Source organism: Schistocerca cancellata, chromosome 4, assembly GCF_023864275.1.
Source record: "Schistocerca cancellata isolate TAMUIC-IGC-003103 chromosome 4, iqSchCanc2.1, whole genome shotgun sequence".
Taxonomy (NCBI): Eukaryota; Metazoa; Arthropoda; class Insecta; order Orthoptera; family Acrididae; genus Schistocerca; species Schistocerca cancellata.
The window spans coordinates 567,482,285-567,494,747 of NC_064629.1; the positions used below are offsets into that span (position 1 = coordinate 567,482,285).

Below are 12,463 nucleotides of genomic sequence, written 5' to 3' on the forward strand. Positions count from 1 at the left end.
GTTTTTCTTAGTCAATTCAGTGGCCATTTTCTGGCACCCAGAATATCAATATTTCATAAATAAATTACTTGAAGTCTGTTTATCAATCTTGTATATAATATTGACATAATTTAATTGAAAATAAATAGTGAAACCCAGTATATAAATTAAATAACAATGCTCGCTACAAGGACTTTGTCACAGAAATTATTTACTATAACAAATTATTATGAGAAACAATGTACATATCATAAACATTATGAATCAGAATATCACAACACTATCTCAATGTCTACACATTTATAAAAAGTAATTAAATGTACCTCTATTTACACTTTGAGTTCTTGGCATAGTGTAACACCTACCAGACTTAATTACATACCTGAAATGTGCTTTAACATAATTTGGATCCAACTGAAGAGCAATATGGCAGTCTCTCATAGCAGCATACATGTCACCATCCCTAAAATACAATGAACTACTCATACAATGAATCTCTGAGCTGTCTTCAGATCTATATAAAATTAATACTGCAGGATAGTGATACAATAATAAGACCAGCAAACGTTTTTCAATTGTATAACAAATTTTCTGATCACCTCAGAGCATCATACCAATAAAAATAATATATAAGGCTGTCATATCTGGAACAGATAACAGCACTTCAACACACAAAAGATTTAAAGCTAATTAGTGGCCAGTTACTTCTTTCAGGTTACAATTCTTATAAATGAAGTGGTAACTGATGAACAGATGACAACAGCAGTGAATTCAGTCAAATATATACACTGCTGTGATCAACTGCAAATTTTGACTTATTAGAATGGTATAAACTGTGGTAAGGATAAAATTTGCGTGTCACACTGAATAAATGCTTTCAGACATACGTCCTACCAAAACTCACCAACACGACATATATCCTATCAAAACCCACCAACACAGTCAATGAAACACAGCCCACATTAAATTAAAAAACAATTAGAAATAGGATATACAATGTTAGAAGAGCTGAAATCAAATATAATTTTTGCAGGAAACAGCATTTTATGATACTGGCTGCAAAAGAGGTCAAAACAAAAATACGAAAATAAAAATCTGAGGCACAAACTAACTGCATTTAATGAGTGAAAACAGTAATGCAATGTCTCACTGCATGCCATTAAACAGACTAATCAAGTAATCAGTACATGAATACGTTTTCATTACAAAAAATTGTTCTATACTTTGGGGAGGCTACTCATCAAATCATGAAAACCAAACACAAGCTCCACAAGATTAGGGTCTTATTAACTTGCTTACCATACCACACACTGGATATGGCCCTCCTCAAATACTGACTTAACACACATGTTGTTAATGCACAGGCATTGTTATACTGGTTAATCTCTCTCCTATTTTTTTTCGTGATGGACATTCTAACAAGAAGATCCCATCTCACTTCCCACCTCAGAATGATTCTGCCGCCGTCACTGTACATTTTGTGTTAGGATCATGAAGACAAGATAAGAGAAATTAGGGCTTCTATAGAGGAATACAGTCATTTTTCACTTTGCTCCATTTGCAAATGAAACAGGAGAGGAAATGACTAATACTGGTGCAAGATACCCTCACCATACACAATATAGTGGCTTGCGGAGTATGAATGCAGATGCAGATGCAGATATGCAATCCTAGTTACTCACAAATGCCCCAATATGTGTGTGTGTGTTTCTCATGGATTCCACTCTACATGGGCACATTTTCACCTCTATATGAGGCCTTTTCAACGTTATCAAGTGGATAATGTTACACACTTTATTTTCTCCAATTCAGCATGCTTCATGACCCCTTGTTCCAAGAAAACTGAAGACGTGTGGAGAGGATTGACTCACTTTGTCAACAATATAATATTGCATGTATTCCATCCTACTGCAAAGGGTCAGCCAATCCTCTTCACATATGTTCTCAGTTTTCTTGGGGAAATGGTTCTTGAGACACAGAGAATCGGACAGAATAAAGCATGTAGTATTATCTACTTGATATTGTTGAAAATGACTAATATAGATGTGAAGATGTGCTCATTTGGAAAGAAATCTCTGGAGATCAAACCAGTCTCTGAGTATTTATGTGGAACTAACACTGCATATGGGAAGTGGAATGAGATTGTGGATTTTCTTATCAGCATACCCACCAAAACTACTATCTACATGTCTTAATGCTATCCTGTTTATATCCTGAGCTGAATCTTCCAAGTCAAGCCATTGTAATACATTGCATTATTATGACATATCCTACATCATTATCAGATAATGCCTGGGTGAATAAATAATAATCATTTTAAAAGAATGCTGTTAGACAGCCAACATCTATGGTTTCCATTCATCTTTGTTAACCCAAGCACAAAAACTGATAACCTCTACTGTGGTCTCCAAATCATTATGCAGTACAGAAACAATATTACAATACCTGGTACTGAGTTGTACACTGTGTGCGCTCCTTGATTGGTCAATCAAACATACAAAAATATTGTGGCGGAGGGGAGTGGGAGGGAGAACCCAAAATATTAAGAAACAATTTTTTATCAGGTGAGAAAAGCAAAGAAAAATATATTCTGAAGGATTTGTTCAACTTGCTGAGGAAAGAAACAATTTACTGTTTGGCTTAGACAGAGGATATCATCAGCATTTTGTAACCATCTGAGGATTTCTGAGCTGGAAATAAAAGTGATTTCTTTGTGTCTCCAATATGCTCCCTGACCTCCTCCAGACCTGGGAATGAGTTAAATTTTCTCAGTCACATTATTGTTAACAGAGCTGACTGTGTCTTTTGAAAGACCATGTGACGCCTTTAGCCTTACAGGTTGAGGTTACAATAGAACTGAATTGCTTCGAGGAGTTAAACGGTTCAAATGGCCTAACCGAAGGACATCACACACATCCATGCCCGAGGCAGGATTCGAAGCTGCGACTGTAGCGGTCACGCGGTTCCAGACTGTAGCGCCTAGAACCGCTCGGCCACCCCAGCCAGCTTTGAGGAGTAAAAAATGCTATCTTTATGAGGACTTAAAAAACAAAAACAAATAATCAGTCAATCGTGGATTCATACCCCTTCTGGGTCCTGATGAATTATTTTCAAAATTGACGGTTGTTAGTATTCATATAAGATCAGTCTTTCAGAAGCATATTTTCAACTTCTGTTGAACAAAGCTTCCAAAGCCATTCTGGTATTAAATACTCATTTTGGGCTCTATTAACACAACAGGTCATCTCTTGGCATTGATAGTGGACCAGTAATTGTTCCGAGATTTAATGCCAACATTCCACAATGCATCAATTATCTGGATGATATTGTAGTGACAGGAAGAACTCCATGGCCAGGTTGGGCATTTTCTCTGCCCGAGGACTAGGATTTTGTGTTGTCTTCATCATTTCATCATCATGCATGAAAGTGGCTAGACTGGACTGTGTCAAAATTGGGACTTTGTACAGGCACTGATGACTGCACAGTTGAGTGCCCCACAAATCAAACATCACCACAGAAAGAACTCATAAGGCACATACGTCTCACGTCCAGCATGTATTTTCAGTCTTTTTGAAAGCTGGGTTAAAATGTACCTCGTCAAAATGCTCATTTAAGTGTTCTGTTAAGTACATAAAATATAATCATACCCTTGAAGGCCTTACACCATTGTCAGAGAATTTGGAAGCCATCTGCCATATTCCAATACCAAAGAATGTAAAGGACCTTTTTTATATGCAAGGTTACATACTATGCCCGATTCATTCAGTAGGTATAAGAGTTTCCCATTTCTACAAGATACGTCACAGATGTTAAGGATCCCCTCTTGGGACAGGTTTATCAGTTCGTACAAACCAGGTGGCTGCAGGCCCTTCCTTTGGCAGTCTCTTTAGAACTTCATTGTTTCTTTTCACAATGTCATGCCCTCCATCATTTTACAGGTGTCCTATTATTGAATCAAAATGACAGTCACTATCGAGCAGTGATTTCAGAGATTCTGCACTCTCATACACCATATTTATCTGATTATAAGACAAGGTTTTTCCCAGATTCATCATTTGAAAAATAGAGCATCATCTTATATTCACAGAGTATGCAATTGCTGATGAGGTCAACATTTTTACATTCTTTAATAGATTAATATGGGGACTCTCTTACATTAACAGATGAAGCTCTGGCTATAGAGGTTCATTCAATCCTGAAGGATAGGGCACAGCAAAGAACGCTTGCACTTAAATGTGCTTGAGATTTTCCTACACGCTGAAGTGCTTGATAAAATGTCGACCTTGCTCGACCAGTCACGTGGAATTTGACTCAAGGCACTAGTGCGAGGGATACGTGAGATGCTATATATTAGCCACTACAAGAATCTCATGCTCTGCTTAAAAATTGATAGTTCTGTGTAACACTGGAAGAAATAACATTAAACTCTCTCAACTTACATACTTTTGTTGTATTTGAACAGGTCTCTAATGAAAGTTCTCATACATATGGATACCCATATACATACATTTATGTCCCTTTTTAAGTCAGCTTAACACACATGGCGAAGATCTTGATTCTGAACCCAAATCAGTATTTCATTTGTTTACGAGAAACTGTAATGATTTTCCACTTGAGTTGTAAATGAGAAATTTGGTCACTGTTCACATATTAGAATACTGTGGGAAAATGTTACCAGCATTTAATTAGCTTTGGAGAAAGTTGAGGACATTCAGATGAAATGAGAAAGAAAATTAATGTAGAATTAAATGTCTAACAATCTAAATAAATCACATTAAACTGATTGCAGTTATTATCGGAAGAATAAATTACAGCAGAAAGACCTGTTTTGGAGATAGTATCATCAGACGTAACTACATCACAGGTTCAAGAGTTGGACTGAGTTGTGATTGCAGTCTTTTATTTACAGATTAGTTGTTGCTGTTATATATATATATATATATATATATATATAATTTGCACCCTGGAAGATATTACTGCCCAAGTTACAGCTCAAGAACAGCACCACGGAATGTTGGATGGGGCACAGTGAAAGAAGCTTGGCTGTGAGCGAGCAGAAATTACATCTTGTTGACAACCATGGGAATGTATACTGCATACTTTGGCTTTTTATGAACATCTACTATGTTTAAACTGCAGTTTGTCTGAATCCACTTGCATTTGGAATCGAACTGACTTTAAAATTGAACAAATACTCAACAATAGCATACATTTCTGCAGGATATGCTTAAAGTCTAGGTTGGGGCCAGTGGCATACTTAGATGTTTTGTGCACCCATGTTGTTGACACTCACTGTGAGGTATGAGGGGAACAATTGGGAGTGTGTCAGCTGCTCGTTCCAGAAGTGAAATTCACTGTTTTCAGGAGGAGGAGGAGGGGTGAGGGGGAGGCTGTGTTCTCAGATCCCATTGGACTTGCAACCTCAGAAATTGCTACATATTCAGAAGAAACAACCACATTTTTATGACAATAATGATGACAAAAAATAGTGATACAACATGCTGCCACGAACGACTGTCTAAGTAAACCAAAAAAGGCAATGAAGATAAAAATTAGTGCAAACGGTTTCTTTTTGTTTATTTTATTTCTCTTTGTATTATCAAAATGCAGACAATAAACAACTGGCATAAGCTTAGAATAGGTGCATGTTAACTATTTAAGTAGAGAAAGTTTGCAATTTTGATTAATCAGAATATGTTCAAAAAATAAATTTTTCTGGAGGAGCCTCTTAGAAAAAGGGAGCTCTTTTATATTCAGGGTTGTCTTATAATCGGGTAAATATGGTATTGTGACTACTTCATCAGTCCCAATGGGCCATTTTCAGAATGAAGAACTGGTCCAGCAACCTGTGTATTCACCATGGGTCAACCTGGATATTGCATTTGGGCCTCAACAATGCCAAGCTTGTCAGAACAGCAACTTGTACCATATTAGTTGTAACCTACACCAACCCAGTCACAAGTTTGGGTGCATGCGTACTTTGTAGATCCATACCATGGGGTCATGTGGCTGATTTTAATAGAGGCTTATTCTCATTTCTCATACATCATCAAAATTCATCATCCACGACAGAAAATACCGTTATTGTCCTTGCCTCCATTTTTTCTACTGAAGTAGCCCCATCAACTCTGGATAGTGATAATGGACCCCAGTTTACTTCTGTTAGTTTTCAACAATTTTGCACCTGCATCAACCATATTAGCGCATTTTCTGTTCACACTGCCTCAACTGTCATGGCCAAATGTTCCCATTTAAAAAACAGATGGAAGAACTATTAACATCCAAGCCTATCAATTCAGCACTGCTTTCCTTTTTAACCTCTTACTACGTGATGCTGATCCACAATTGAGCCCAGTAGAGCCCTTGTATGCACGCCCTCATCGATCCTCATTACATCCGTTGCAGCCTCCATTGGAAGAAGAAGAAATTACAATTTTAAGGTGGGTGACCCCATCTGGGAGTGTATGATTCAACATATATCTGGCTGGGTATGGAGACCCCACAGCCAACGGATGCCACCAGCTGGTCCTGGTACCCACAACTCAAGGGATCCTTCACCAGCAAAGGAACCAGCTCCATTTGTGCCATCTGGGGGCAATGACACAATGGTCAAGGCACTGCACCTCACCCACCCTCAGGACCAATGGCAGTTGATTTGGGGGGTCTGGGTCAAGGATGACATCTCAGGTGGTGGGCACCTTTCTCCAGCCACTATCCATCACCTTTATGGATCTGAACCCCGATGATAAACAAGAGGACTTTCAGTCTGTGCCAGGTCTGATGTAAGACCCATAGACCTGCACCAAGCCACGAGTCCAAACCACTGTCACCTCTAACATATCCAGGAGTAGCTCTTCTCCACTGACAGCATCTGAAGTCATATCCCCAGCCTTGGCAACAGAATACTCCCACATCACCTTCCACTGTACCGGCCAGGATGCTTCCGACCTTGTCAGCTAACTCAAGGGGGGAGCAATCCTGTAATCCCATCAGCCATATTGACAGCTCACTCACTATAATTATATACACATCTGGTAAGGCACCTAGGCACAACACAGAATGATACATCTGCCAGCGCCAGCCAGGTCGCGTGAGAAACACACCTGCAGCAGGTGAAGGGCTGTCACATCTAACTTGGCAACCAGGCAATGATTACAAGCTCTCCAGTGTATTTATTGACAATGACCCTACACTACATGGTTTCTTCATGGACTGTGATTTGGACTTTGTTGTTATCTACCAACAGTGTTTGGCTGGCACATGGATTAGCCTGTCTAATGCAGGACTGTCTTTGCTTCCTGTTCAACTGATCCTTGGTTTTCAATGAACAAACTGATGTTATATGGGTGCACCAAGAGAGTGGTTCATATTTTAGTGTTTCCTAGTTGAACCTACAGTGATCTCCTGCACTCAAGTGTGAATTATTCAGCTAACATTCAGAGTACCGTGTTGAACATGTGGTATCCACCTCCAGAAGTCTTTTGTTTTGTGTATTTCCAGATGAGTCAGGAACTATTACTTCCTGTGATTTTATTTTAAATATGCTGCACTTAATAAAATCTGTGTTGCTGAAGAAACAGACTTACAACAATATGTTTGTAGTGTTAACTGAACCCATCCTTTTGCTCTTTCCTCTTCTCCTTCCCTCACTATTTCCTTTTCATGTATCCCACTGATCACTTTCCCGTCATCCCCCAATAAGTCATCTTACAACTTCTACATATTCTTCTACACCTCAAACTTTGTTCATTAATCCATCATCCTTCCTGTTTAACACATTCTATTCATTGTACCATGTATCACAATCAAACATGCATTCTTCATATATGAAATCAGTGTACCCCTTTGACTAATGACCTCAGCAGTTGAGTCCCATAGTGCTCAGAGCCATTTTTGTACCCCTTTCCACAAGTGTACTCCACTTAGGGATAATTGGGTGCATATGACCCCAGTTGTTTTTGTGCCCTAAAACAAAACAATACTTTGGGATGAACCTTTTTGTGTGCAAAAGTGTTGTATAAATAGGTACAGAAAGTTCTGGCAGAATGCAAATAATTTAGGAGTGAAAGTAACAACTCAACAAATAGTTGAATCACAAACAAGCACATTAAAAAGGATGAAATCTTTGTGTACAGCTACATTGTGCCAGGTGATTACACAATGCCAATATAGCAGACATCCTTGCGGAAGCAAATCTCTCACCAAATCTGAGACATAATAATATGTGCTGCTTCCAAAGTAGTGATAGTAATTTCAGTCCCTCAAATTGGCATGACTATAAGTAAAGGGGGATGAATACTTTGTAATAAATTTTAAATATTTAAGTGTCAAAGACCTAAAAACGATTGTTCCACAGAAAACTTCCACGAAAGTTTTACTTTATAATGAGATCTTGGCTGATTAAGTTAATGGAATAATGGAACACATACTTTTACAGTTGAAAGGTCCTTAATGCATTACCTCCTGTCATGAAAAATGTAACGTCCATCAATAAGAAATTGCCTAAATACACAGCAATATATTAACTCCGCCAGTAACGCAAATCATTGAAAGAAAGCAGGAACTGACACGAGTGAAGAGATCTTATCTTCTGTCCGATTTACCAAAACTGCTCTGAAGAGTACCATTACTCATTACAGCAGTTACTGGGCACCTGAAACATTTGCCTGAAATTCTCCTCATGGTCTCTCATACGACTGACAGCTTAGCTGAATGATTAACAGAGTTAAGGATTATTACCATTATCCCTTTTTTATCTCTTCTATGGTGGAATTACCCTTTCATTACATGAAAAGCTGCAAGATTTCCAACTGATTATCTACACTTCAAGTTCTGCAGAGCCAACTGCTTGTTCCTGTTTGCAGAGTGGCACACTCTGCTCCACCAGACAACAGGTTGTCTTCTACACTGTCCTGAAGACTTTGGTGTGCACGAATCAGTGGCATGGTGCACCACGCAAAAAACACTTTACAGTCAGGGCAACCACACCCCAGATAAATCATGATGAGAAATAAAACTGCTTCAGCTGTAAAATCATTTTATCCTTAGGTACTACCAGTTTCACAGCACTTACAGCTGCATCTTCTTGTGCAAACTGAAGTCAAGTCATGATATACGTAACATATTACAAGATGACCCAGCGTTCATAGTCAGTCCCATGGAATAGTTATCTGCAAAAAATGCATATGTCCTAAAAGAAATAAGATATGGTCAGGCTGTGCCACACTATGTAAGGACTTATCTCATTGCACTGCCGTTCTGCAAGCGTCTGCTGCACAGGCAACTGCATTGAACAGAGCTACTGAGCCATGCTGCACTATGGACGTCACCGACATGCACAGAACTGTGCTACTGTTGTCCAGAGCATCATTAACATAGAAACAATGTGTGGCACTGAAGTGGGTATAACAAAAAATAAAGTGAAAGGAGTTGCTTCAACTTCTATTCTTGATGGCCCTTGTGCATTTGTCGGTTGTAATTTTAATTTTAGTACTGTCAATAATGATACCTTCAGTCACTGTAATGGTTGGTTTACTATTGCCACTGTAAGAAGTGTGGTAGTAGTGGTCCTGCCACTGTTGGGTTGGAGAGCTTGGATTCACATAATTTGATTCCTTACTGTCATGTCATATTGGTGAGGTAGCTAATAAGGATTTTGTAAGGGATATGTCCTCAAAGAAACAAGACATGATGCAGCTTTCTTTACAATATCTTTGTTTCTTTTAGGACATCTGCCTTGTTTCTGGATATCTATTCCATGGGACTGACTGTGGATGCTGGGTCTTCCTGTAATATGTTACACATATCATGACTTGACACCAATTTGCACCTGAAGATGCAGCTTTAAGTGCTGTGAAATAAAGGAATTTTGCAGCTGAAGTGGTTTTATTCTCAACATTGTGGATCATGCTGCTGACATGAGCAAACAATTCCTGGCTGCTGCCTATACATTCTAACACAGCCAGCTGACTATTCAGCATCCAGCTTGCCTTGCTGAGCTTTCATCTTGGCAGTTTGCTTAACAGCACTGATCTGTTGGTAGATGTATCTAGACTGGAAGGCGGTCACTGGAATGTAGATCAACAGCAGTGTGTGTGAGAATGGAGAACATAACAAAATATTTGTTTTGGAGAAGAACTCTCTAGCTTTGCAGAAGCATGTGCTCTGTCCCATATTCAGAAGACACCAATCTTGATTCACATTTCACAGAAGAATTTATGACAAGAGCATATTAGTTTATCATCAACAGTAAATAAGTTAGATCTCCATGAGAAAGATTGGTTCTACAAGCAGGAGCAGTTCCTCATTTATATACCAGTTTAAGGAAACATCAATTCCAAATATGACACAAAAGAAAATCACTAGTAAGACTTTTTGCAAAGGAGAAGATGTGGCAGAGAAGACGGTAACTCAGTAGAAGAATCTACCATGTCTGCCAGTATTTCTTCTGCCTGAGAAAATGCAGGAAATGAATCATTACCAGACACGGTAATAGTTCCATTAAAAACAACATTGAAGGAAGGAAAGGAATTCAGCAATCACTCACAAATTCAAATTTTATTTTTATTGCACATCTAGATTTCAGCTATTGAATAGCCAATTTGTGAATAGTGTGTTTATGTTGAGTTAATGTGGACTTGTAAAGCTTGTGACAACACATGATACTATGACTTTAAGACTTACATGGCCAGATTACAACTGGCATGTTAGAATCTGCCCATGTACATCTTAAAAGTCATGTAGCATCTTGTACCTTCACAATCATGACAAGTCTGTATGACCCAATTTAAATGCACTGAAGACAGCTATCCAATAGCTGAACTCTATATCTGCAATAAAAACACACATTGGAAGTTGCAACTAATTGCTGAATTCATTTTCCATTTTTGAAATATACTACACTCACTGCGAGAAACTGTTCCGATGCAATCAAATTTGGTTATAACATTGAAGGCGATGAAACTATGAGTAGTGCAATCACAATAAATACCAAAATCAATCTATTGTGAAAGCAGATCCCATATGAAAAGTGAAAAATTCTTTAGGGAAATAAAAGCTATAGGATTGGAAGGTATTGGCTCAATGGAATCATTCACAATTGATATCATCAACTTAGTGGGCACAGATAAGTATTCTTTTACTAATGGTGCTTTGTATAAAAACTCACACAAACATGAAATGTTAATGAAATCTAGAAACATTCTTGCCGAGAAAAGTAATGCCTCTGCTTTTAAAACATCTTTACAATCCATAAGAATAACTGTTGAATGTAACCTGTGTTATCTAGATCCTCCCCCCAACACCAGTTTCTCTGAATTATGAGGATGGGAGATGTCCTCGTAACGCATCCTTCAATGCTGTAATCCTCCCAACCTCGATATCTGCTAGCTCCTGCCTCACACCCACCTCCCCTTCCATTATGTGACCTTAATTTCACTTTGCCTGCACTCCCACAATCTTTTCCATAGTCTCCCTCCTTCCCCTGATTTATCTTCATCTCCCAATCTGTTTCTCTGCACCATCACGCACTACATTCAACTTTCCCAGCCTGCAATCAGATCATCGAGGACACCAGTGCCACAAACCTGCTGCCTCTCCCTCCCAGCTGTCAGACGCCACTCCCCAACCCTTTCTCCCAACTCCCAGCTCCTTTCTCCTACTGTCCACTTCACACAACACAACCCATCACCCCAGCTAATCTGCAGCGCTGGCATAATGCAGCCAGCTGGGCCAAGGTAGCCATACAGGAGGGTTCATGTGCCAACTGACAACCCAGTGCCTCCAGTATTTGAGAGTTGTTACTTTTATTCCTTAAACTATTTATATTCCACAAAGGAATTGCAATTACCATAATTCTCATTATTAGTTTTGCATCACAACAACATAGAATAATACAAAAAGAGACTTACCAGTCTCTCCTCATATAGGCAGCTGCCCTGTTCCCATATAAGAATGCATATTCAGGACACTGACTGATGGCCTCATTGTACATACTGATTGCTTGAGTGTACTGCTTTGCATCGTAAGCCCCATTTGCCTAGAAAATAAAAATGAGAAATCAATGATTTTTACAACTGATCCACATCCGAACACTTGTAAACAATTCATATTCCTCATCAATATGCCAAATTACTTGAACACAGTCATTACACTCTGTGTACAAAGAATGTGTGGAAAATGGTTTTGTTTCATTTTGTTTATATTTTCTTACAGTATCTGAAATGCATGATTTTATTAAATGTGAATGCACGGTAGTTCCCTAAACAACTTTCCTTAAGAAAAAGAGTATGTCTATGTCCAATATTATAACAACAGAAACACTGTCATACAAATTACTGTTCACTCTTAGGATCACTATCTGGATGAAAATTTCAGAAGACTACAAATGATTACATTACCAACAAAACTTTATTTGTTTGGTCATCATTTGTTATATGCCAAAATATCTGTGCATTTGAGATGGTGTACTGAATATTTCACAATA

At 38.5% G+C, this 12,463-nt stretch overlaps 1 protein-coding gene across 3 annotated transcripts in view; it reads right to left on the reverse strand.

Moving 5' to 3' along the window:
* LOC126183524 (WD and tetratricopeptide repeats protein 1-like) overlaps window positions 1-12,463 on the reverse strand; it is a 207,148-nt gene that overhangs the window by 76,484 nt on the left and 118,201 nt on the right. For all 3 annotated transcript variants that reach the window (XM_049925587.1, XM_049925584.1, XM_049925585.1), the window contains exons 10-11: window positions 11,889-12,016; window positions 362-442 (exon numbers count right to left, since the gene is read on the reverse strand). In XM_049925587.1, the coding sequence (XP_049781544.1) occupies window positions 362-442; window positions 11,889-12,016 (209 nt within the window). The remainder of the gene's footprint in view (window positions 1-361; window positions 443-11,888; window positions 12,017-12,463) is intronic.